The sequence below is a fragment of the Doryrhamphus excisus genome, chromosome 16 (genome assembly GCF_030265055.1).
Source record: "Doryrhamphus excisus isolate RoL2022-K1 chromosome 16, RoL_Dexc_1.0, whole genome shotgun sequence".
Lineage (NCBI taxonomy): Eukaryota > Metazoa > Chordata > Actinopteri > Syngnathiformes > Syngnathidae > Doryrhamphus > Doryrhamphus excisus.
This window is the reverse complement of record NC_080481.1, coordinates 3,010,878-3,037,017: the sequence shown is the minus strand read 5'-3', so window position 1 is coordinate 3,037,017 and position 26,140 is coordinate 3,010,878. Positions and strand designations below refer to the sequence as shown.

Sequence of the window (26,140 nt, the reverse complement as noted above, 5' to 3'; positions counted from 1 at the left end):
AAGTTAAAAAAAGAGTAAACTAGAAGCAAGAGTTAAAAGCTAAATTAAATAAGTGGGTCTTGAGCCTATTTTTAAAAATCTCAACGTTCTCTACGACAGGTGGCTCAGCGAAGCATACTGTGCTGTGGGAGAGCTTAGCCAGACGCCAAAGGTCTGGATTTATCGGTGGATCTACATTCCTGCCCTTATCCATAAAGCCATGAGCTTTGGGTACCCACCAAAAGAGCAAGATCTCAGTTTCCTTTGTAGGGTGGCTCACTTCCCTGGTGAGGTGTTCTGGGCATGCCCAGCTGGGAAAAGGCCCTGGGGCAGACTTAGGACACGCTGGAGTGATTATGTCTCACAGCTGGCATGGAACGCCTTGGTGTCCTCCCGGTGGAGATGGAGGAGGTGGCCGGGGACCGGGAAGTCTGGGCTTCCCTACTGAGACTGCTGCCCCCGCGATCCGGACCCGGATAAGCGGAGGAAAATGGATGGATGGGTGGCTCAACTCACCCTAAGAGGAGCTTAGAGTAGAGCCACTGCTCCTCCACATGGAGAGGAGCAGGTCCATGTGACTCTGGCATCTAACACAGAAGTCTCCTGGACGCCTCCCTGGGGAGGTGTGAAGTGATACGGGCATGCCCAGCCAGGAGGAGGATGCATTATGTCTCACAGCTGGCATTGGAGCTGGAGGAGGTGGCCAGGGACTGGGAAGTCTGGGCTTCCCTACTGAGACTGCTGCCCCCGCGACCCGGACCCGGATAAGCGGAGGAAAATGGATGGATGGATGGCTCAACTCACCCTAAGAGGAGCTTAGAGTAGAGCCACTGCTCCTCCACATGGAGAGGAGCAGGTCCATGTGACTCTGGCATCTAACACAGAAGTCTCTTGGACGCCTCCCTGAGGAGGTGTGAGGTGGTACGGGCATGCCCAGCCAGGAGGAGGATGCATTATGTCTCACAGCTGGCCTGGGAATGCCTCAGTGCGCCCCCCTGGTGGAACTGGCAGATGTGGGAGGAGACTGGGATACAGTATATACTCCTGTATACTCCTCATCACAGGGGAACAATGTGGACTAAGGACAAAATTCTCATGGGTCTAGTTTGCATTTAATACAATAAAGTAATTACTTACCAGGATTTAATTTAGGCAAAGCCGGTATCATCTCAAGTTTGCAGGTAGCTGATAAATATAGAGCGAGGGTGTAGAAGCTGCCAAACTTGAGCTCAGCATCATCCTCACTGCCGCCTTTATTCCCTCTGGGAATGACGTATCCCAAAACATCAAGTTTCTGACACATTTGGAACTTCCCCTGCTGTCGTGCGCTGAAATACAAAACTATTTCCTGCGGAAGCAACAAACGGCTCGCCAACACTGCGCTCCATTGTGTAAAATAACCGCGGGTCTTACCTGATGCTGCCCAGGGGCGATGGTGCCGGAGGAGGGCTCAGTGCCAAAATGCGCTAACCTCCGAAAGCGGAAGTTGACAGAAAGATGGGGGCATAGGTTCTGCAGCACGCAAAGGCGCTCCGTGCGATGGCCCACGTTGCAAGTGGAGAAGTCGAAGCTATCTGACGGACTTGGAAGCAGAGCCACGGGCAGCCCCGAACCTGTCACCGCTAACTCCACAATGCTGTTTCCTGTGAGGAGACAAGCGAAAAGAAAATATTTCGGTCATCAAAACAATTCAGGACCTTGTTCAGATGTTTTTTTATTTACAGTGGTTTGAAGAAGTGTTTGCCCCATCCTAATTTCTTACTTAGTTTTTCACATTTTAGATAATCAAATTTATAATAGTTTATTTATTTATTTATAATTTTATATATATTATAAATAATTTTATTTATAAAAACTTTTAATTTATAAATATAACTTTTAATCGGAGAAAAAAAATCCAAACCTATGTGGGGCATTTTGTGAAAACGTGATTGCCCCCTACCCCGTTAAAACATAACTGACATGAACCAGAGAAGCCCTTTCTAAAGCTTTGGGACTCCAGTGAACCACAGCGAGAGTCATTATCCACAAAAGGTAAAAACATGGAATAGTGGTGAATCTTCCCTAGTAGTGGCCGGCCAACCCCACAACAACATCCAAAGAACTGCCAGTCCTCACTTGCCACAGTTATACCAACAGTAAAATATGGTGGTGGTAGTGTGATGGTCTGGGCCTGTTTTGCTGCTTCAGGAGCTGAAAGACTTGCTGTAATAAATGGAACCATGAATTATTCTGTCTAATAAAACATTCCTGAAGGAGAATGTCCGGCCTCCAATTCTGCAAAAATGAGTGAGCCAAAATTCCTCCACAGTGCTGGAAGAGACTCATTGCAAGTTATCATGCTTGATTGCAGTTGTTGCCGCTAAGGGTGGCATTTAAAAACTGCATTATAAGTTGTGTTGTCATACTATTATTGACACATAATTGAATATATTATAAATATTTGTTTGATGATCTGAAACACTTATAAGTGTGACAAACACTTTTTCACACCACTGTATTAAGATTATTGTGTTTTATTTTATACTCTTAGCTAACAGAGCTGCTGTGCTAATTTCGTTGTAGAAAATGCAAACCAAAGAATAACCCAACCCAAAAGTACTATTAGTACTGTAAACTTTGTAATTTGCGTACCGTTTGGGTGAGTGAAGCCATGTTTACTTTCAACTGTGTCGAAGTGCAGAAAAAGACAATAGTCCTGCCGGCTTACTTGGTCACCACGCTTTTTGGGATGTAATCTGAGGAAAGGAAATTAAAATAGGTGAATTTCATCACTAAGGTGTGGTGTGGTGGTGCATACAAATGTTGACTTTTTTTTTTTTTTAAACAACATATAAATGCATACTTTACCACCCCAACTACTCAATTTCAAGTTTACCTGTGGGCAATGGGACTGAAGCGTACAGCCACTGTAGTTTTCTTATATGGACCCAGGTGGCCTTGGTTTGGAATACACTGTAATACGGAACATTGGATGGCGGCGTCTGGACTGCACTGCTCCATTCTAGCCAGCAGGGCGGCGTCTGTGCTCTTGTCAAGATTTCCTCCCTACACAGATACTTCACATTCATTTATTCATTTATCCTTCCCTTCATTTCTATATATACATATATATATATATGTGTGTGTGTGATATGAATCAAATGAATGTATATATTTTAGACATAAAATACAGAGAATAAATAGAGAAAAAGCGCAGAGTACCTTTTATAATAGTTATAATTTTCTTAATTATATTTTAATGATATATATAATTTTCTATATATATCTATTATATTATATGTAATTATTATAATATATTATATAATATATCTATATATTATATTATTACATATTATTATATATTGTAATATATATTATATAATTATATATTATATTATTATTATATATAAGAATATATCTAATAATAATATATCTAATATATAGCATATCTATTATATATATATATAATTTTATATATTTTTTAATATAATTAGATATATAATTTTCTATATATTATATATAATATTATAATTATATATTATATGATTATATATTATAATATATATAATTATATATTATATTATATATATATATTCTTAGATATAATATATCTAATATATAGTATATCTATTATATATATTTTTTTAATATAATTATATATATAATTTTCTATATATATCTATTATATTATATGTAATTATTATAATATATTATATAATATATCTATATATTATTACATATTATTATATATTGTAATATATATTATATAATTATATATTATTATTATATATAAGAATATATCTAATAATAATATATCTAATATATAGCATATCTATTATATATATAATTTTATATATTTTTTAATATAATTAGATATATAATTTCTATATATTATATATAATATTATAATTATATATTATATGATTATATATTATAATATATATAATTATATATTATATTATATATATATATATATATATATATATATATATATATATATATATATATATATATATTCTTAGATATACTATATCTAATATATAGTATATCTATTATATATATATATATATATATATATATATATATATATATATATATATATATATATATATATATATAATTTTTTCAATATAATTATATATATAATTTTCTTAAATATTATTATATTTTCTTAATTATAAAAGACCAATATCTGTCCCTTACTAGTTCGGTACCAGCAGCAGAACTCTTCAGCAGGCAAACCCAGTCACATGCGTCGGGTCCGTTGTTGTTCAAGACCACACGCTCCACACGAGATGTCCCAAAGTAGACGGGTCCGAACCACAGACAGGATAGCGAGACTCCCTGTAGAATGTTGCACAACAGAGAGAACCACTAAGTGTATTGGCACGACTATTATAAAGACATCACAGGACAACACAAGAACTGAATGATGTACCTTTGTGTCCAAGACCTCAAGACGCTGGTCCACCACCTGAGCCCTTATACTGAGAACTACAGGAGCCTGGTTTTGGAGCTTCACCCTGGGGAAGCAGAATGCAACTCTTCTACAAAGACAGTCTTTCGTTCTCATCACATTTTGTTACAGATTCAGTTAATGTTGAATATACAAGATTTTCTTTTCCTTGAATGAATAATGGCCTGTTTACTAATAATCAGTGTCACTGTAGTCTATTTGTTAATCAACATTGTGTGTGTCACTGTAGGTCAAACTAAAACAAAATAACGTGCAGATTCCACTTGAACTACAATGAAAAGCAAATCTTACATCGCCTTCTCGTTTACGTGTCTGGGTTTGTCAGCATGCAGTTCAACATTGAGCCACTTGGTGGCACCAGCCGCGATAACTCCAGTGCCGGGTGAGAGTCTGACAAAAGTGTCTCCACTGTGAAGTACTTGGAATACACCTATAATAAAAAAAACACACACATCTTTTTCACACTTTTTCGCATGTTTGTCGCACTTAAATGTTTAAGATCATCAAACAAATCACATTTTCCACACAGGGCCGTGTAGGTTTGGATTTGTTTGTTCCTTAATCAGAAGTTTCATTTAAAAACTGCATTTTTTGTTCAGTTGTGTTGTCATTGACTAATATCTACATTTGATTTATGACGCTGTTATTTTTGGTTGCACCGTGAGTGAGGGAGGCACATGAGTTGATCAAGCTGGTTCAAGACTGGGCTAGGGGGCAGTTCCACATGGTCATATATCCCTCCATTATAATTTTGCTTTATGCAGACATGGGTCTAGGTTCTTATGGGTTAATATCATCCCAAAAGATGACATGAATAATAAGAAAACCGTGTATTCTGAAGAGTTTATGACAATGGATCATTACCTGATGCTGAGCCTTGATTGCTTATGGGAATCTGTCGACTAATCATCTGACCGCTGGCGGAAAGAAAGCCAAAGTCCAACTCCAAGTCCATGAACAAGGCGCAAGCCCTTGGGAAACTAGACGAGCACAAACACAACATGAAATGTGAATACAGGAAGTTCATTCATTCATTCATTTTCTACCGCTTTTCCTCACGAGGGTCGCGGGAGTGCTGGAGCCTATCCCAGCTGTCTTCGGCCGTGAGGCGGGGTTCACCCTGGACTGGTGGCCAGCCAATCACAGGGCACATATAGACAAACAACCATTCACACTCACATTCATACCAATTAACCTAGCATGTTTTTGGAATGTGGGAGGAAACCGGAGTACCCGGAGAAAACCCACGCATGCACGGGGAGAACATGCAAACTCCACACAGAGGGTGGCCGAGGGTGGAATTGAACCCTGGTCTCCTAGCTGTGAGGTCTGCGTGCTAACCACTAGAGCGCCGTACAATACAGGAAGTTATTTGGCAAAATGAGATATAGTGGCTTACACCCGGACAGGCACTTCGATGGTTTGTACGACATCTATATGAATGTTGATGCAGTCTGTGATCTTCTCCTCCCTCTGTGGGGTGAACTCCAGCACGCCACTCACAGACAAACCCGGAGCTATATTCCTTGCACCTCTGGGTGCTGAGAATTTGAAAATCTGAAGGAACAAAAAGAAAAAATATATAAGATATTTGCACAATTCTAAATGCCTTACCAACTCTAAACAGTATTAACTGTTATTGCAGTTGTTAACTACAGTTCCTTTATCTGTTTAACCTTTAATGTTATTAAAGTATATGCAGTTTATTAAGCAAACTATGCCTTACCTTTCGTTTGGGCCTTTCAAACCATATTTCCTTCATGGTTCTACCAGCATTAGTGGCCGTGATACCAGTCTTGTAAACCTGGCCCACTTGCACGTCTTTGAACTCAACAAATGGCGGAGTGACTTGAACGCAACCTTCTGCCATGATTGACACCTGTAATGCATAGTTTTCCTTAATGTAGTTGTACGGATGTCAACGCAATATTACTGGACTTTTTTCCCCCCATCTGTTTGCCGTCCGAACTGTTTGCGTCGCCATCACCATGGTAACATCAATAACGTAACTGACGTAACGCCATAAATGTTCGAAAGAAAGCGCCTCACGTTTTTATTGTCGTTAATATGCGAGTTAAGTGAGACGATTTTTTTTGTTTTCGCGTCTTACTTGTGGGGTATGTCGTTTCGTTTGATTAAATAGCTAAAATTGTTCAAAATTATTGACACTGGTACATTTGTTACAATTTTTGCTGTAAAATATGTCACGTCAGTTTTGCCGCAGTTTTAAGCTAACGTATACGTCACGGAGACATTTCCCGAAGTTGTTTAAGATTAGAATCATTCAATAAATATAGTCCAAACAGTTTAACTTCAATATTTGACACCGTATTAAATAATTACAATAGTCAAATTGGTTTAAAGTTACCTTCAGTTGCAAAAAATAAGCTTTTGGGAATGAGCTAGCTTATGGTTCTGCCATTTTGGGGACGTCGAGTGGGTTGTGAGTGGATACGAATATCGATGGTATCGATACCATGGATAGGTTAAATATCAGCTCGACACTAGTGTGGTAATATGGAGTTTTGTGAGTCTTTTTTTTTTTCACAAATAGCTGTTATTAATTTTGCTACGGTTTTGATATTCATTCATTTTCTACCGCTTATCCTGGGATAGGCTCCAGCACGCCCGCAATCATTCACACAAACCTAACATGCATGTTTCTTAGAATGGAACCACCCGGCCATTTTGTGGCTATATACAAATTGCTTCCTATAAGTCACTTCTACAGTAAACCTCGGATATATCGGACTCGGATATATCGGAAATGCGCTCACAACGGACAGATAAATAAGAACCAATTTTTCTGTAATGCATTTCCAATAAAAATTCATTGCATATATCGGATTTTTTATAACGGATTTCGCCTATTTCGGACAAAATCTCCAGTCCCGTTCCAATGCATTTCCATAAAATTTCCCTCGCATATATCGGATGGCCGCATCGTGGCGCTCCGATTCGCGGAATCGTGACAGGCCGCTATACGACGTCATTTGCAGCGTTTGCAGCGTTGCCTGCGCGTCCAGGTACATTGGAAACATAGTCAAGGAAGTGCCTTTTTATACCGGATATAAATCCGATATATGCGTAAAACGGACATTTTCCGGTATACGCATATAACGGATTTCGCTTATATCGGACAAAACCAGTGGGAACAATTGAATCCGATATATCCGAGGTTTACTGTATATTTATACGTTTATGTACAGTATATCATCATGATATTTAATATATAAAAACAGTTTTGGCACAATTGGAATGACAAAAATTACCTTGTTTGGATCTGAAAACATTTATTTTTGGAGAAAAAGATAATACATTAATTGATGTACTTTCCAAAATATAAATCAGACAAAATGATGATTGAAATTAAGGAAAATACTGTAAGTCTGAATTGCTCCACTAATCCATAAAAATAAATTTGCCATATTTCATCACTATAAATGTACACTTTCATGGCGTGCAGTTAAATGATGGCTGTTTTGGGATCTAGTAGTTGTCAACCTCTACAACCCGCTTGGTCACTCGGTGGTTACCCACAAGCAATCTGGTCACCATGGACCACTTTTCCATCTGATGGTCCATCACTGGCTTTTTGTGGTTCACGACCAGCACGTTCACTGATTGGTCACATGGTGAACCGAGGCCAGTTTGGCCATCTTGTTGTCGTCCAGAGCCAGCTCGGTCACTCGCTTTGTCGCTTGAAAGTCTATAACACGCCAGTCAAGGGGAAAATGGGTGACTAAAGTGAGCCAGCGCATTCTCCGGCAAGCAGCGGTTAACAGTAATGTTTATTTCTGGGCTCTCTTCTGCGCTAATTTCCATGTCTTGGACTCCTGGACTAGTGGCGGCTCTGTGAAATGTGGCCACACCGTTCACAGACATCTCTCACCAGCAACCGAAGAGGCAGACAAAGTCCTGACTTCCTCTGATGGCTTTCCATTCGTAACTTCCTGCCTTGTGTCAGTCCCCGGCTTTACTTCAGGTTGGACTTTGGTCTTAAAGAAGTTGCTTTGGACTACGTATCGAACACACTGCAGGAGGATGTTCCTCTCGTGGCGGATATCGGGGGCGAGGAGCTAGAACAAATAAAACACAGAAGCTCCAAGTCATCTCAAAATTGCTGGGGAATAAAAAAAAACAAAACATGGACGCTCTACACCAAGCAGCTCCTCACCATCTCAAGGAGAGTGGGTCGTCGTTTCTGCAACATATCATTGTGTCCGCCTCGGCCGTGCCTTCCTCCTCGACCTCCTCTGCCTCCTCGTCCTCTTGGGTTGTTGGGACTATTACGAGCAGACCAGCTGTGGGAGATACTGGAAGGTTGTGCGTCCTGCTTTAGCAAAACCTTGTTTTCTTGGAGCAGTTCTGCGGTTCTTTGCATTGTGGATACTGAAAGAGAGAGAACCCCTTGATTAGAACTATAATAAACAAAACACTTAAAGCAATACTACAACAACTACGACTGTTATTTATTTATTCCAGACCATTTTTGATGCAATTCCAACATCAAAATAGCAGTAGCATGCTAACTGTTAGCATGTTTGTTTTAAAAATGGTTTAAATGTTATTGTCATGATATAAAACCGCTACGCAACTGCCATACCACTTTTAGTACTCAGTGCCATCTTGGTAGGCAGTAGCATGCTAATTGTTAGCATGCTCGCCATTTGAAATGGCATAAGCCTACATGACATGGTATAAAATGACTACAGGACTCACTTTCAGTAGCTAGGTCAATCTTGCTTGGTGATAGCATGTTGGCAGTTTAGCCGTTTGAAATACTTAGTCCAGAACTCTGCGGCACGGCTTTTAACAGAAACGAAAAAGGGTGAGCACATCACCCCAATTCTGGCCTGTTCGCTTTAGGATTGATTTTAAGATTTTATTGTTTGTTTGTCCAACTTGTGGTGCCCGAGACGAGACTTAAGACCAGTGGGGACCGAGCCTTTTCTGTGGTTGGCCCCGAGCTATGGAACTCTCTCCCCTCCCAAGTGAAAAAGGCCCCCAACATCGAAAGATTTAAGTCTCATCTTAAAACCCACTTTTATTCTCTGGCTTTTAACTCGCAGTGAGTCGTTAGGGTCCTGTGTCTTTTAGTTCTTTCTTTTTATTCTAATTGGTTTTATTTTTATACTTTTATTGCTTTGCTTCTTGTTTTTAATATTTTAATATCTATTTTACTATTTTAATTCTGATTTGATCTTTTAGTTTTGGATTAAATTCAATTTGTACCTTTATTTATTGTATTTTATTTTTACTTTTTATTTTACTAGTCTGTGCAGCACTTTGGAAACTCCGTTTATGAAATGTGCTATATAAATAAAGTGGATTGGATCGAAATGATTACAGAATTGCCTTGGCACTTCTTGGTAATGTATGTAGTGCTATCTCATTAAGTGCTACCATGCTCACTGTGAGCATTTTAGCCATTGTTGTCATGGAAATGGCATAAACCTACATGGCAAGTTTATAAATGACTATAGAACTGCAATGGCACTATCTTGCTGATAGCGCGTCCATGTTAACTATTAGCATGTTAGTAATTTTGGTCATTTGATATGGTTTAAACTTACAAGTTCACTATAGAACTGTGGTACTACCTGCTGTACTTAGTGCTATCTTGCTATTAGCATGCTGGCATTTTAACCAGTTGCTTCATTTAAAATGGTTTAAAAACTTATAAACTGCTGTCGAGCTGTGTGTGCTCGGTGCTACCTTGCTAGGTGCTAGCATGCTAACTGTTAGCAATTTAGCCATCCTGGCCATCGAAAACAGTAGTGTCTCATAGAAAACGGGGAAAGCCAACCAATAAACCACAAACTAGCTTAGTAAATCGCCGTGATAAGTGGTAAACTCACCGTGTGCTCCATCATCACTTTCACTCTCGCTCAAGGAGCCGTAGTTGGCCACAAGGGACCCCAGAGCTGAGCTCATCTGCTTCGGGGCCACAACGAGACCAGGGCCCCTGGAGTCAGTTGCTGCATCGTCTTTGTCAGAATCTGAAGTAAATGCGAGGGAAGACGATTACGATAAAACACAAAGTGTCAGCAGTCCACGAATGTGAAAAAGTACAAAAGAATGCAGACCTGGAATTTGAGCACGGCCATTGTGTTGTTCCTGCACTTACCATTGTCACTTTTGGCCAACGCTCCCAGTGGATCGCTATCCTGGCCAGGCCGTGTGAGGGGTGGGGGTCTATCGGCTGCAGCGCCGCTATCTAAAGGACTTGGGGGCTGCTGCCCCCGGAACCCTTGATGACCTCTTCCACGCCATTGCCGACGTCCTCTGCCTCTCATTCGTCTACACATCAGAACATATAATAAGGTATATAAATAGTTTAACTTTGGCAGAGGTGCCATGATTTTAATATTGTTGTTGATATGAATATCACAATTAATAATGCAATTTGTCTTCTATAACACAAAGCTAACATGAAGGCTGTTTTTTCTACATGAATTGGTTTTCCTGTTTACAAAATTCAATATATCAAAACAATGTCAGTGGAAAAAGTGTGGACACCCCACGTTAAAAAAAAAGTAAAAACTACCCAAACTGAGCCGTCTCCAGAACCGCTCCAGTCTGTTCTCGGCCTGCCATCAGTTTTTTTTTTCTTTCCACATTATCCGCAGTTGGGTAGTTCCTGGAAATAAATGGCAATGAGGTCAAAATATCCAAACGCAACATTTGCGAATACCAACCTGCGTCTTTCCTCTCTCCACTTTGCAATCTCTTCAGGGGTGTCCAGTTTGATTCTTTTCTTTCCTGGTGCATGTGTCTACAAAACGGCACACATTTTACCAAACATAATGACATTACATCATTACATGATTCAGCATTACTTACATTTCTCCAATGGATGCTGACTATTTTTTCATGAGCCGTGAAACTGCAGTCGGGTACAGAACACTACAGAGTGGGGTACATAGTATATGTAAGGGTAGTTCAAATACAGCACTGCAACAAAGACCTTACCTTGACGTGTTGAGCTACGTGCTCCTCATACTTCTCCTGGTTTTTGAAACCTCGGTCACAGGTGTCACAAAAATGCAAAAACTCAGGTTCTCTCTTGTTTTGATGCTGCGTGAGTGAAAGACAGATGCATTTGCAGTGTGCAAAAAAGAAAAACAAGCGTATTGGTGGGAAGTGATGCAAATCAGTCACATATTTACCCTTTTCCCATGGTTCCCTGTTGGCTTGTAACCTTGATAGCCAGCTTGATACCATTCATGACCAGAACTCTGTCCTACATTAATAAATGAAAGTAATTTAGTCAAAGTGAGGTGTTATAATTAGACAACAGAGGCCATGTTGCAATTCACACACTTTCATACTTACACTTCAAAATGTGTACTTAGTCCAGGAAGGGAGGGGGGCTAATTTTAATAGTTACTGTCCACCTAACAGTCACATTATTTATCCACTTCCTCTTATCTCAATTTTAATAGCGAATAGCAACCATTGAGAGTGAGTCCCTCCACTTTTCTTAGTAGCCAAGATGGGGATGGATGCACACTAACCCAGTGATTTTCAACAACTGTGCTGCGGCACACAAGTGTGCCGTGAGAAATCGTCAGGTGTGCCGTGAGGAATTATTCAATATTACTTTTTTAATTAACATGTATTAATAATTTTCTGCAAATATTATGTCATTGTCGCGTGTCATTGGTGTAAAGACTCAGAGCAATGTAATATTCGTCCGTGTGGCAACACGTAGCTGTTTGCCTCGTTCCTCCAATGCACGTGAGAGGTAGTGTAACATTGTTGGTTAAATTAGTATGCGGATCAAAAGAATCTGCTGTGGCGAGTCCGTAATCAAGAAAAAGCTGAAAGAAGCAAATAATGTTGGTTATTGGTGCGCCGCAAAAAATTTCCAACGTAACAAACGTGCCGTGGCTCAAAAAAGGTTGAAAAACACTGCACTGACCTTTTGGGGATAAAAAATATATGTGCAACATCCGGGTACTGACAGTGCACTGCAGTTTGTGAACTCACTTAACCACTACAAATACCAATTATAACTACGGAAGTGTGTGAATTGAAACACATAAAACGGTAGTACTTGAACATTGAAGCTGACCATATGAATACTGAGTGTTCCCCGACGCCGCCCCATGGTTCCACCAGCCGGACTCGGAGGGTCCCTCGTTCCAAGTCCACATGCTGTGATGGAAACTGCTTGTGCGAGGCGGCTGCTGCTGCTGTTGCTGCGGCCATGTCAGTTGTATGGAGTTCGGCGGAGGGCATTCGAAGTTCGGTGAAGGGTAGTGGCCCCGTTTATCCATGCCGTACACCCCTCGGTCCCTTCACGAAAATTGAAATAGATAAATGTCGGCTCCTCGCGCTGGAATTCTCACATGTGGTTGTTTTTGTCGTAACCCTTTACGTCATTTCCGCTTCAACCGGACATGAACTTCGATGGGCAGAGAAATAAATAATAATGCAAGATATTAAAATATAACGGAGCAATATATAAAATACTGTAATTATACACCAAACACACCTATTTTTAATTCCAAATATATAAAAAAAATTCGTGTGGAAGGAATGACCCTTGTCTTTCAGCTACATTTTTGTCCAACAGAGGGCGATATTACAACCAAATGTCACCATGCGCCATTAGGAAAATGAAGCGAAGAAGAAGAAACAGGCAACGTGACAGAAGTAACTCCTGCGAAAGACCCCACAGCAGACCATTTTGCAACTTTACCTGAATGGTCATCAAATAAACCGCACTCGGGTTTTTAAGGAAAAGAGCAGCCAAAATGCTCGTCTTATTTGAGACCGCTGCAGGATATGCAATTTTTAAAGTAAGTCTCCCCACACTTTTCTCCTTCCTATCATATATAAACGTGGGTTAGCAACATGAGTTAGCTTAGCATCATTGCTACTTTCTAATATGTAGTTTCGAGCGCAACTTTTTCCCGTGAATTATTATCTGTGATAACAAATATGTGAATTAGGCACTGGACATCCTTTATTTGCATTCTGTACTCCGAAAATTTTGTTAGTTGGCTTAAGTTGAACCGTGGATCGACAGGCCCTCCAACCACGTGTGTGAGCTCATATGGCTGAAATGCTAACTATCGTCTTGGCCATTTTTACACTTTCCACACACATTTGATCTTTTCTGTTAGTTTGCATATCAATGTTTATATTGATTCCTTTTAATACGTTGATTTTTAACCAACTGAGCGACAGCGTGCTCGGTGTCAAGTCTTCACAATTCGCCTTTTTTCACCTCCCAGGTTCTCGATGAATCCAAACTGCAACAAGTCGACAGTCTATACAAGGAGTTTGAAACCCCCGAAAAAGCGAATAAAATGTGAGTCTGGTTGCTGCATGTCATAATTAGCACAAAAAAATCTAGCTCTTGAGCTTACCGAACTGTTCATTTCTTTTCAGTCTGAAACTGAAGCACTTTGAGAAGTTCCAAGACACGACAGAGGCCTTAGCAGGTACTGACACCCCAGGCAGTGAAACCGCCGAGTGTTTTAGTGTTTCTTATAAATGCTTTTATTAGTGGTAAATCATTTGGTCGCACTGGTATTCATTGTAACTCTCCATCAAATTCCCACATGGTACACGGATGCTGTTTCTGATGATTGTGTACCCCCCACCCCCACGTCTGTTACCTCCTCCTTTCAGCGGCCACCGCCCTGGTTGAGGGTAAGATCGGCAAGAGCCTGAAGAAGGTGCTGAAGAAGGTGGTCGCCAAGGAAGCGCATGAGCAGCTGGCCGTCAGCGATGCAAAACTCGGTGGAGTCATCAAAGTAAGTTAGTAGACTTGTAGTCCTATTACGAAGAAGCTGCGGTTTTACGCCTCGCCCGAATCGCATGCCTGGACGTGTTGGTCGTTGGGAAGATGAGTTTGTCCATTGTCATTTACAGCAGCAGAAAGGACACGCACCAGCAAATACAAATAGACGATGTAGACATTGAAAGGGTGAAGGAAAATACATTTCTGGGGATCACAATAGATGAAAATATGAGCTGGAAACCTCATATTACAAATATACAACATAAGGTGGCCAGAAATATTTCAATATTGAACAAAGCAAAATTTGTTCTCAATCATAAATCACTCCACACTCTTTATTGCTCTCTGGTTCTACCATATCTTACTTATTGTGTGGAAATAATAACTATAAAAGCAATCTTCACTCGCTAAATGTACTGCAAAAAAGGTCAGTAAGGATAATTCATAATGCCGCCTGCAGAGAACATACTAACTCCTTATTTCTAAAATCACAAATACTTCAACTTGCTGATATAGTTCATCTTCAAACAGCTAAAATAACGCATAAGGCTAAAAATAACCAATTAGCTAAAAATGTCATCCAATACTTCTCTACAAGAGAGGAGAAATATGATCTCAGGGAAGAACTAAATCTGAAACACTTATATGCTAGGACTGCGTTAGCATAGCATTTCAGTATGTGGAATCAAACTATGGAATGGATTGAGTAAGGACCTCAAACAATGCACAACGATGAGCCAATTCAAGAAACAATACAAGCAGTTGATGTTTGCTAAATACAAGGATGAAGAGTCTTGAACCAGTCATGATGTGCTATATATATCACTATATTGACACTTACTATGGTACCCATTATGTCATTGGATGCTCATATCACCTCCTACTTCGGTACGTGACAAAAATTAAAAAAAAAAAAAAAATTAAAATAAATAAAAACAATTTTAAACTATATTAGGAAAGCAGGAAGTGAACAAATGTAACAGTTACTGATTGTAAAAGTACCTCAAATATTTGTAAGGTTGCAAGTAATGATTATTTTTAATAACCAATTAATCACTCGATTATTTTTGGATTAATCGCATGAAATAAACTTTCAACTCCCGCCTCTTAATTTAGAAAAAAGTTTAAACGTTTGCATATCACCTCATACTTCAGTATGTGACTTAAATTAAATTAAAAAATAATTATATTAGGAAAGCAGGAAGTGAACAAATGTAACAGTTACTGATTGTAAAAGTACCAGATGGAGGGGTAGGATTTAATAAGCTTTGCTTCTTCCTACTCCTTTTGGACATGTGGAACTGGGAACTGATTATGGGATGCACTCAATTGTAATCTAATGCATGTTCAAATGAAATTAAACCATTACCATTTAAACTCATATTTGATTTTATATTTTCCAGGACAAACTGGACCTGAGCTGCATCCACAGCCCTGCTGTAGCCGAGCTGATGAGGTGCATCAGAAGTCAGATGGAGGCCCTCATCACGGGGCTGCCACAGAGAGAAATAAGCGCCATGTCCCTAGGTTTGGCTCACAGGTGGGTGGTTGGCGCATTTGGGGTGGCGTCTAATGGAACTGTTGTCTATGATTACACCTTGCTGTCTGAAACACCACTGTAGATTTATTTCAGCATTCGTCACTACCACTGAGATAGCAGCTTCTCCTGTGCAAGATTGCATTTAGGCGAGTGCCTTGTTCCTCACTGTTTGTTTTGCTCCTTGTTTCCCCAGTTTGTCCCGCTACAAGCTGAAGTTCAGCCCAGACAAAGTGGACACCATGATTGTGCAGGCCATATGTAAGTTGCATCATTTGTTATGAGGCGTTGCTGTGTGTGTGCGCATGTACAACCCTGGATTTCACGTGTTGTTTCTGCTCTCCGCTTTTTACATTAGAAATATGACAACAAGCAACATGGTCATTGTTGGTGTTTGGATTCTTTGCAGCTCTGTTGGACGACCTGGACAAGGAGTTGAATAATTACATCATGCGCTGCAGAGAGTGGTACGGTTGGCACTTCCCGGAGCTGGGGAAGGTCGTCACCGACAATTTGGCCTACTGCAAGACGGTCTGCCTGGTCGGCGACCGCACCAATGTGTCCAGCAGCGATCTCTCCGCCCTACTCCCCGAGGAGATCGAGGCGGAGGTGAAACTGGCGGCCGAGATCTCCATGGGAACCGAAGTGTCAGAGCAGGACATCAGCAACATTCGTCACCTCTGCACCCAGGTATGCGTTTCTACGCCGACTGTTTCCGGGATTCCAGTGACTTTGGTGATGATGACGACAAATGTCTTCTCTCAGAAACATAATGTTGTTTTTTTCAGTCACTACCTCATCTGAATGGTCATGTGACAACTTTTTGTGGGAAACCAGCCGTTTGTCCCTTTTTGACGGCCTCATTTATTTGTAGGTGATTGAGATCACGGAGTACCGCACCCAGCTATACGACTACCTGAAGAACCGGATGATGGCCATCGCGCCCAACCTGACAGTAATGGTGGGCGAGCTGGTCGGCGCTCGTCTCATCTCGCATGCTGGTGAGTGACACGGAAATGGCCGACCCAGACGAAGCCGGCGCTGTGATGATGTTGACCTTGTGTCGCCTTCCTGATATTTGTGATGTCTTTAAGTCACTACCTCATCTGAGCTTTTTGCTGGAAGTGAACCTACCACGGGAGCTTCTGTTTTGGTCCCAAATAACTCGTATGTTGTTTTTTTTTTGGACCCAGGTTCGCTTTTAAATCTGGCAAAGCACCCGGCCTCCACGGTTCAGATTCTGGGGGCAGAGAAGGCACTCTTCCGAGCCCTGAAGACCCGCAAGGATACACCAAAGTACGGTCTCATCTACCACGCCTCTTTGGTCGGCCAGACGACTGCCAAGAACAAGGGCAAGGTGCGTTCAGGGTAGCAAGCATAACTAAAGTAATGAGTTAATTATAAAAAAAATTATAATTTTCCCCAGATCTCCAGAATGTTGGCAGCCAAAACATCCCTTGCTATCCGCTACGATGCCTTGGGGGAGGACACAAATGCGGAAATGGGAGCGGAGAACCGAGCTAAACTGGAGTCAAGATTGCGACAGTTGGAGGAGAGAGGAGTAAGTATTCCCTTATGTCAGGGGTGTCCAAACGTTTCTCAGCAAGAGGCCACACATTGAAACATGAAAGGATGCATGGGCCGCTATGGTATTTGTAAAATTCATTTCTGTTTGTTCCCTCGTTTATCGCGGGACTTGGTTCCAAAAATGGTCCGCAATAAGTGAAGTCCACAAAGTAGCCAGGAGAATAGACAGACGGCCACCTTGTGCTGAAGCACAGAACTCACTCAACGTTGCACAAAGCAATTCTTCTTAAAGGGCTCGTTTTGGCCTGTAACAACATTCATATATATTAAAAATAATAATTTTTAAAACACTAAAATTGCTGTAACTGCGAAAGGTGAACTGCAATGGAGTGAGAACACTACTTTTCTACTTATGAAATTCCAATGATTTTTCATTTCTGCTCTTTTCAAGTTTCCAAGTTTCTTCTTGCAAATTGTATTTTGAATGCCCATAAAGCCCATAGAATTTTGACTTGATTCTCAGAACATAACTTTTTCTGCATCCTAATTTTCCAAAAAATATTTTTTCCCCATATTAATTACATTTAAATAAATAATAAAATTAAATATTTGTAGTATTTTTTTAATGTCATGCTACTAAAAATGCTTTTTTTTTCTTTTTACATTTTGCAAAATCACCCAATTCTCTTGTTAAATGACAACTTAATTATTTATTTTGGGCTTAATCTTGTAAAATTACCACATTTTAAATTTTTTAGCAGTTTTTTTTTCTTTTTCGAATGTGCTGCAAGCCAACAAAAAAAACCATGGGTTACAAATGACCCCCAGGCCCCACTTTGGACCCCATTGCCTTATGTTTACTATGTGTATGCACCAATGTTTCCCCTATCATGATATTGGTATTTTATTTTGTACAATTTGTCAAGTGGTGAATACATTTGAATGTTTTTTTCTTTTGTTTCTTTTAGATCAGACGAATCAGCGGAACAGGAAAAGCGATGGCAAAGGCAGACAAATACCAGCACAAAAGGTAACTAGTGTGAGGGTTTCGACCCCTCGGGCCAGTGAGGTTGCATTTGTGTCGCTGTTAACGGTTAAGATTCTGGCCTCTGTATCAGCAGAGGTTAAGATTTTGCTAAAATTAAACATTTGTAAGCCCTTTCAGGCAGAAAACACACCTTTTTGCCTTTTGTAATAAAAGCGAATCAGCCAAAATTTGAAAATGACTTGCAAAAGCACTGCCTCTTACTACTTTTCCGGACATTTAGGCGTAAAACTGCACATGGAAAAACATGTCGTGTGTCAAAACTAATGCTGTCATCTAAAATAATTTAAAAATGATTAATTTAATGTTAATATAACTTCAGATTATGGTTTACTCATGCAATTCTGGACATTTTTCAAAATTTAAAACCCTTCACCAGACATTTTAGGTTATTTTGACTGAAAGTTTTTGCAAGTATAAACCTTTGCACTCTACAGTCCACGCTTCTCAACCTGGTCCTGCCTGGTGAGATCTTAACGACGCACTTCTGCCACCTTGTGGCCATTTTCATGGCTTAAAACTGCAGTGGCAGTGACTTCCATTAGTGTGCAGTTGCAAAGATGACACATTATCTCTGGTAATTTAATGAGTTCAGATATTAAAATGATTATCCAAAATCCATTGGTTACTAATTATTAAATTACATTTGTTTACATGTATGAATAAGGGCGTAAGCATATGTTTCCTCAACAGTGAAGTGAAGGTGTATGATCCATCCGGGGATTCTACAATCCCTTCCACATCAAGAAAGAGGACATTTGAAGAGGTCAAGGATGAGGATGAGGAGTTGCTTTCGACACCTGCAGTGAAGGCCAAAAAGGCCAAAACGTCACCTGAAGCTGCAGGTAAGTACATTCTGACGGGCAGCGTTAAATAATTTGCCCCCTATGAATTTTAAATCACGCTTACATCTTATCAGCGGCAGAAGAGGAAACTGCGGAGCCGCCCAAGAAGAAGAAGAAAAAGAAGCAGAAGGAGGTGGCCGAGGAGCCAAAGGAGGAAGAAGAGCCTGTTGAGATCCCAGAGGTACAACACCGCTTCAGGTCAGCTTTTTAAAAAAAATATTTTTAAAGTTAAACTAATGTGAATGTTTTCATCTCTAGTCAACAGAGAAAAAGAAAAAGAAGAAGAAGAAAGTCAAGGAGGAAGAAGACTGAAAATGACACATTGTGTTTTGTTTTGTTTTTTTTCCTATCGCACACTTACGTTATCTTGAAGAGGGCAAAGTTGTATTTAGTGCCTCATAGAATAATCTCATGTATCTGCAAATCGATAGTCTGCAGGTGACTGAAAAAAACACGATTGAAGTTTTAAATGACCCCTGATTTCATTTTTATTTGAACATCCGTATACATTTGTTTCAGTGCAGACTTTAAGATGACATATCTGAAGACTGTAAAGACATGGAATAAATGACTTTTGCAGAAACTGTTCTCTTTTTATGGCATGATGACCCAATAGAATTCTAATTTTCCAGTTTCAGTCAGGTGGGAAAAACTGAAGGATGCGGACGCTTTGATACATTTAGTGTCATTTAAAGATGCTGAAAGCAATCCAGTGTTTATAAAAATATGCCAAACTAGCTCAGGACGAATTATTTGCAGGCTGAAGTGATTTTAAACTTTATGGCATTAAACGCAGATGATGTACTGTAGTATCGTAGCCTGCAACCCTAGTGAGAATAAGCTGCATAGAAAAAGGATGGATGTAGTATGGTAAGACATTACAAGATCAGCACATTAGGTAGTATTTTAGTCGAGACAAATTACTGTAGAATTGTACCTTAAAACACATTACAATATTTAATATATATATATATATATAATTTACACTACTATAACTATCGAATTGTAATAACTTAGCTGTGACAACTCTGCCCATGCATTTTTCTTTAGCGACAGTTATACAGTACTGTATTGCATAGTGCTGGGCTGCAGTTCAGGGTTTGGGCTATAGATGGCAGTAAAGTTCTTCATGCTGGTTGGAGCAAGCTTTTGGTGTCCGTCGAAGTAGAGAACTAGGAAGTATTGACAGTTTTTGTTTTTTCCGGTCACTCTGGTTTCGCCAGAAAAAAGCTTTTGGAAAATGAGTCCGTGGAAGAGAACTAAGTGTTGAGTTTGTTAGCATCTGCATAGTGTAATACAAATAAAAGGCTGATATACAGCCACCATTACAATACAGTACTACAAATTGATGTGTTCACAAATATATTTGTTGATAAAATATGTCGTTTGACTCAAATCACATTTGGGCTCTGATTAGAAACACAATCAACAAATTAAAGGCAAATCATTCAAAAAATACACTAAATTGTGTCGGTACTGTATTTACTTGAATACGACTCGTCAATTTTGACGTCACTTCCCACAATGCATTTCGCGTTCGATTCTGCTGCGCTCGATTGCCATTCCTTCATGCTAGCACATGGCGAGACTACTGCAGTACATGACCGGGAAATGAAACGCTTGAGTCTTGAAGTAGTTGATAATTTAGTCGTCTTCCACACACGATAAGTTAACAAAATGTCGCAATTACAGGCGAGGTTTTACACAGAAAACCCAAGGTAAGTTATCTAACACAAACACAGACGAGCCAGACGAGGATAGCTAAGTAATGTAACCTACAGTGACATATTCAATTAAAATTCTAATACGTGTACCATTTTGTTGTTTATGTGAATGTTTACTGTTTTTGGTTTTAGGTACATCATAGATGATGTTCCATTCTCCATCCTGGCCAGTTCTGAAGTGCAGGACCTCAGCAATGTCATCAACATGTTACTGGAGGCCAAAAACGGTTAGATATGTCTTTATTGTGTGCTTTATTGAGTATTTCACATGGTAATACGTCCGGCTAATGTGTTTTTGTGCTTCTGATGGTTTCCACAGCATCTCATTGCAAGGTGGAGTTCGACTTCCTGGTCAGGGGTCAGTTCCTGCGAACGGCGCTGGTCCATCACATGGAAACAGAAGGCATATCCACGGTATGGCCGATCTTGGCGCTTCAGCTGAACATTAATTTGGTTCTAGCATTTATTTTCACGTTTATTACGTGTGTGTGTATAACAGGAAGAGGTCGTCGAGATAGAGTATGTGGAGCGGATCACGGCGCCAGAACCCGAGGAGTGTATGATGCACGACGACTGGATCAGCGCTGTGGACGCAGATGCCGAATGGTAAGATGATGGATGACGCTGTGGTCTCTGTTCCACCACAGTGGAATACTGCATGTTGTTGTTGTTGTTGTGGTGCTGTTAGCGACTTGTTTTGCGGTGTATCCTTGCAGGATCCTGACCGGGTGTTACGATAAGACTGCCAGTATCTGGTCTTTGGAGGGCAAGGCTATGACCAAAGTGACGGGACACACAGACGTGGTCAAAGACGTTGCCTGGGTTAAGAGGGGTAAGTACATAGAAGTATATGGCTTGGCCATTAATTTTACCATGAATAAATGCAGAATATACAATACCATAATTAATAGAGATGTCCGATATTGGCTTTTTTTTTTGCTGAAAACAGATATGCCGATATTGTCCAACCTTCAATTTCTGATACCGATATGTGTAACATGACATAACAGTAATAATAAGTACAGGAGTAAATTCAAAATATATATAATATAGCAATTTAGAAGTAAATGAAAATAAAAAATGCATAAATGGAACTTAAAAATAAATAAGAGATTCAAAATAAGTGAATAAATAACAAACCTAGGAGTAAAGAGTCAGAAAATGTGTATAATGCAGACTATATAAAATAAAGAACTGACATTTTAAGATGCATGAAAATAAAATAAATCAGATATGAATAATATCTCTAATAATAACCAATGAATGCAGCATATTGCTTGATATTTTTTGGTTTGTTTATGCAGAAGGCTTGACTTCACTGCTGTTGACGGCTTCGCTTGACCAAACCCTCATCCTGTGGGAGTGGAACTCGGAGAAGAACAAATTGGAGGCCAAGCATTGTTGCAGGGGACACACGGGGAGCGTGGACACGGTCGCCACAGACCCCACCGGTTCCAAGGTATTGGCAGTACTGCCAATTTCGGTGGAAAAAGCAGATTCATTCAAATTGTGGTTGGATTCTTTCAGTTCTGCAGCGGCTCTTGGGACAAAATGTTGAAAATCTGGTCAGCAGGTGCGTTGAATAATTAAATTTATATTTTAATTAATAACAAAAACAAATACACTATTATTTTTGCTTTTCCAGTTCCCACAGAAGAAGCAGACGTGGTGGAGGAGACCGCCGACAGACCCAGGAAGAAACAGAAGACTCAACAGCTGGGCCTCACCAGGGTAACACCTTTTAAAGGCGTGGTTGCATTTATGTTGCTATGGTAACTGCTATGTGACGCTCGTATCACTATGCACTTTATAGACACAGACAACAAGCAAAACGAGTTCAAATGTCAGCTACTCGCCACCAAGCGCTTCAAATTTGAGTCAATTTCAAGCATCTAAACAAATAAAGTAAAATGCAAATATAAGGCATTCAGAAGAAGCAATCAAAGATGGTGTGGTTATATGTAATATTTACACTGATCACTAGGTGTCAGTAATGTTACTGTAATGACACACGGTCTTTAACAATCCCTAACAGGTTAGTGTTGCGGCCTCAACAACGTAACCTCAACTAGAACCTGACGTGATTTCCTGTCCGCCCACCACTCAACTCCCCCAAGGGACGTTTTTAGCAACTCACAGGCACAAGTTTTTATTTTTAAAAAAAATATTTAATACTTTATTTTTATGTATTTATTTTTAAAAACAAAACGTCAACAGCAATACAAACACAATCAAAACAAAAAGGTGCCACTGGACATACACAGCACACAATTTGGCTATCCCACATTCCCTGTCATGGTGCAATTCGAGTCATTTCCTTGATTTTTGTCCGTGAACATTGTCCGTTTCACCCATTTTTCTCCACACATGTCTTTTTCAGTCCTCAATCTATGTGTCAATAGTTCCATGTCATGTATTGTGTCCAGTACCGGGGGTCTTGGATTAAGCCATTTTTTGGTAATGGCTTTTTTACCTGCTACCAACATGATTTTATATAAATACCTATCTTCTCTTAACACAAAGTCTCCCACCAGGTGGCCCAGATATAATGTCTCATTATGAAAAAGTCACACTGTAACCCAAAATCCTCTCCATGGTTTTACATACCCTCTTCCAAAAATTAATTATATTTGGACAGAACCAAAACACATGTGAATGGTTGACATTGACTGTACCACACTGACGCAAAGCATGGCATAAACATAAGATATTTTTGTTTAATTCCTGGTGTAATGAAAAATCTAATTATATTCTTCCAGTAATGCTCCCTCCAAACCCGAGTTGATGATGTTGTGGTGTTTTGGGTCATAATCATATCCAACCATTTAGTTTCTGTAATGTTTGTTTTGAGCTCCTTTTCCCATTTTTCTTTAATATAATGAGTATTCGCCTTTCCCTCCATTAAGTTTTTATATAGTGTGGATTCAGGCACAAGTTTTCATTCATTCATTTTCTACCGCTTTTTCCTCACAAGGGTTGCGGGGGTGCTGGAGTCTATCCCAGCTGTCTTGGGGCGAGAGGCGGGGTACACCCTGGACTGATCGCCAGCCAATCACAGGGCACATATAGACAAACAACCATTCACACTCACATTCATACCTATGGACAATTTGGAGTCGCCAATTAACCTAGCATGTTTTTGGAATGAGTGAACCGGAGTACCCGGAGAAAACCCACGCATGCACAGGGAGAACATGCAAACTCCACACAGAGATGGCCGAGGGTGGAATTGAACCCCGGTCTCCTAGCTGTGAGGTCTGCGCGCTAACCACTAGACCGCCGTGCCGCCCCGGCACAAGTTTTATTTTCTTTTATTATGTCTACTTTGTTTGTCTACAGGATTGTAAAGTTGACTGTAGGGGTGTTATTTCATGTCTACGGGCCTCTAATAATGTTAAAAAGCATATTTAGAAAGTCGGGTTTTCTATGCTGTAACTCTGAAAATATTTATAAATAAAGAATTCTACTTGGCGGAAATTCACTTATCACGGTTGTGTCTGGAACCAATTAACAGTGATAAACAAGGGATTACCAGATGTCTATCTGGGACTTGAGATGTTAAGAGCAGAGCCTTCAGGCTTTGTCATCTGAGCTGACGTGATCTTTACGCTTTGCAGACGCCGCTCATGACGTTATCTGGCCACACCGAGGCTTTGTCCTCCGTGCTGTGGTGCGACAGTGAGGAGGTCTGCAGTGCGTCCTGGGACCACACCATCCGCTTGTGGGATGCAGAGACGGGAGAGATGAAGACAATCCTGGTAAGTGGATGCATAGACACGGAGAAGCGTTAAAACAGGACGTCCCTTAAAGTTGCACGGATCATCCCACAGAACGGGAGCAAAGTGTTCAACAGCATTTCCTACTCGCCGCTATGTCGGCGGCTGGCGTCCGGCAGCACCGACAGACACATCAGGCTGTGGGACCCTCGCACTAAAGGTATTAGCTCCTTTTTGGACCAGGTCCTGTTCTGTTATCCTAACTCTCGTCCTGGCTTTCAGATGGCTCGCTGACGCTGCTGTCACTCACCTCCCACACTGGCTGGGTCACCGCTGTCAAGTGGGCGCCGTCGAATGAGCACCAGTTGGTTTCTGGTTCCCTGGATAACCTGGTCAAATTGTGGGACACCAGAAGGTGTGACAAGTCAAACTTTATTAGCACATACAGAACACACTCATGCATAGCACCTCGGCGCACCTCGGCGTGTGGCCTGTGTATCTTATATAAGCATATTTCAATGTTGTTATTGATTGAATTGTGCTATATATATATTTTTTTAGCTGCAAAACTCCTCTGTATGACTTGGCAGCCCACGAAGATAAAGTGTTTTGTGTGGACTGGACAGAAAGTGGGGTAAGACTGTTAAACATAGCGACGTTTACACTTGCATACATTTTTCTCCCGCAATTTGCCGTGGCAACGATGCGCAGATTTATTTATGGCACGCTGGAAAAGTGTGAAAACGAGTTTGCGTTCTCTTTATGAATGAACTCCCAATGACGCTCCCGCACCTTGTCAAGTATATATAAATACAATAGTTTGCATGATGAAAATGGTTATGCATTGTCATCACCACTTCCCGCATCCGAGAAGTGTCCCACGTGACGCCGTCCCCTTAGTTTTATTAATTTCTCCATTTGCAAGGGACCTAGAAGATATTGAACTCCCTATGCATCTATCAGGAATGTAACAATTAGTTCTAATAATGATTCAATTCAAATCATGATTTGTGGTAGCCTATTCGATTCAAGGACTATATTGATTTATTTAGAATGTTACAATCCAAAACAATTCAGTAACTTTAAATCGATTCAGTAATTTTTTAGCTGAAAATTCAACCAGTGGGACAGTGAAATAAATACCCGGATACTGCAGGTGATTTCTTTGCGTTATTTTTTGTAAGGGAATCTTGTATAAATTAATTATGGCTATAAACAAACATCGATGAAGTAGATGAATTGTTACACCCTGGGAACAAATTGCGTGCAAGTGTAGACTCTATTTAAGACTGTAACCTTTAAAAAAAAAATGTCTAAATGTATATTTCTTTTTCCCTCCCCTGACAGTTGATGTTAAGTGGAGGAGCGGATAACAAGTTGTACACCTACAGATACTCGGCTTGCCAGACTGATGCAGGGGCATAGCATCAACATTCATTTGCCCACACCCATTTTATTTTCACACATTTCCAGTATTACTCATGTAATTCGTCATGCAAACATAAATGGATTTAATCTACCAAGTGTTGTCTCTTTATCTCAAACAAA

At 40.2% G+C, this 26,140-nt stretch overlaps 4 protein-coding genes across 7 annotated transcripts in view; 2 read left to right on the top strand and 2 right to left on the bottom strand.

The window, feature by feature from the left end:
• The window catches only part of LOC131104395 (cilia and flagella-associated protein 47-like), a 56,413-nt gene extending 49,538 nt beyond the window's left edge, over nucleotides 1–6,875 (bottom strand). The window contains exons 1-11 of one of the 4 annotated variants that reach the window (XM_058051508.1): nucleotides 6,807–6,875; nucleotides 6,165–6,317; nucleotides 5,838–5,995; nucleotides 5,303–5,418; nucleotides 4,730–4,868; nucleotides 4,400–4,484; nucleotides 4,165–4,305; nucleotides 2,858–3,027; nucleotides 2,614–2,717; nucleotides 1,393–1,622; nucleotides 1,117–1,327 (exon numbers count right to left, since the gene is read on the bottom strand). In XM_058051508.1, coding sequence (XP_057907491.1) covers nucleotides 1,117–1,327; nucleotides 1,393–1,622; nucleotides 2,614–2,717; nucleotides 2,858–3,027; nucleotides 4,165–4,305; nucleotides 4,400–4,484; nucleotides 4,730–4,868; nucleotides 5,303–5,418; nucleotides 5,838–5,995; nucleotides 6,165–6,308 — 1,498 coding nt within the window. In that variant the 5' untranslated portion in view covers nucleotides 6,309–6,317; nucleotides 6,807–6,875. Of the gene's footprint in view, nucleotides 1–1,116; nucleotides 1,328–1,392; nucleotides 1,623–2,613; nucleotides 2,718–2,857; nucleotides 3,039–4,164; nucleotides 4,306–4,399; nucleotides 4,485–4,729; nucleotides 4,869–5,302; nucleotides 5,419–5,837; nucleotides 5,996–6,164; nucleotides 6,534–6,806 lie in introns of those variants that run through there. The other 3 variants (XM_058051509.1, XM_058051511.1, XM_058051512.1) reach the window with 3 other exon arrangements.
• Nucleotides 6,876–7,711: 836 nt separating this feature from the next.
• nufip1 (nuclear FMR1 interacting protein 1) lies at nucleotides 7,712–12,830 on the bottom strand. The gene is made up of 10 exons (XM_058051514.1): nucleotides 12,519–12,830; nucleotides 11,611–11,684; nucleotides 11,414–11,518; nucleotides 11,285–11,347; nucleotides 11,140–11,216; nucleotides 10,989–11,081; nucleotides 10,569–10,741; nucleotides 10,300–10,440; nucleotides 8,616–8,830; nucleotides 7,712–8,517 (listed from the first exon to the last, which is right to left on the bottom strand). Exons 1-10 carry the CDS (start codon nucleotides 12,721–12,723, stop codon nucleotides 8,314–8,316), a joined length of 1,350 nt encoding a protein of 449 aa, XP_057907497.1. The 5' UTR covers nucleotides 12,724–12,830; the 3' UTR covers nucleotides 7,712–8,313.
• Nucleotides 12,831–13,055: 225 nt separating this feature from the next.
• nop58 (NOP58 ribonucleoprotein homolog (yeast)) lies at nucleotides 13,056–19,735 on the top strand. The gene is made up of 14 exons (XM_058051513.1): nucleotides 13,056–13,248; nucleotides 13,687–13,763; nucleotides 13,844–13,896; nucleotides 14,087–14,211; nucleotides 15,602–15,738; nucleotides 15,932–15,996; nucleotides 16,145–16,425; nucleotides 16,610–16,736; nucleotides 16,929–17,092; nucleotides 17,162–17,296; nucleotides 18,231–18,292; nucleotides 19,001–19,152; nucleotides 19,227–19,333; nucleotides 19,411–19,735. The coding sequence occupies exons 1-14, from the start codon at nucleotides 13,204–13,206 to the stop codon at nucleotides 19,462–19,464; spliced, it is 1,584 nt and encodes a 527-aa protein (XP_057907496.1). The 5' UTR covers nucleotides 13,056–13,203; the 3' UTR covers nucleotides 19,465–19,735.
• A 920-nt stretch (nucleotides 19,736–20,655) lies between these two features.
• wdr12 (WD repeat domain 12) lies at nucleotides 20,656–26,110 on the top strand. The gene is made up of 13 exons (XM_058051990.1): nucleotides 20,656–20,870; nucleotides 21,009–21,103; nucleotides 21,196–21,290; nucleotides 21,376–21,482; nucleotides 21,593–21,708; nucleotides 22,181–22,335; nucleotides 22,404–22,449; nucleotides 22,522–22,607; nucleotides 24,494–24,634; nucleotides 24,707–24,812; nucleotides 24,875–25,007; nucleotides 25,154–25,226; nucleotides 25,940–26,110. The coding sequence occupies exons 1-13, from the start codon at nucleotides 20,830–20,832 to the stop codon at nucleotides 26,015–26,017; spliced, it is 1,272 nt and encodes a 423-aa protein (XP_057907973.1). The 5' UTR covers nucleotides 20,656–20,829; the 3' UTR covers nucleotides 26,018–26,110.
• Nucleotides 26,111–26,140: the final 30 nt, after the last annotated feature.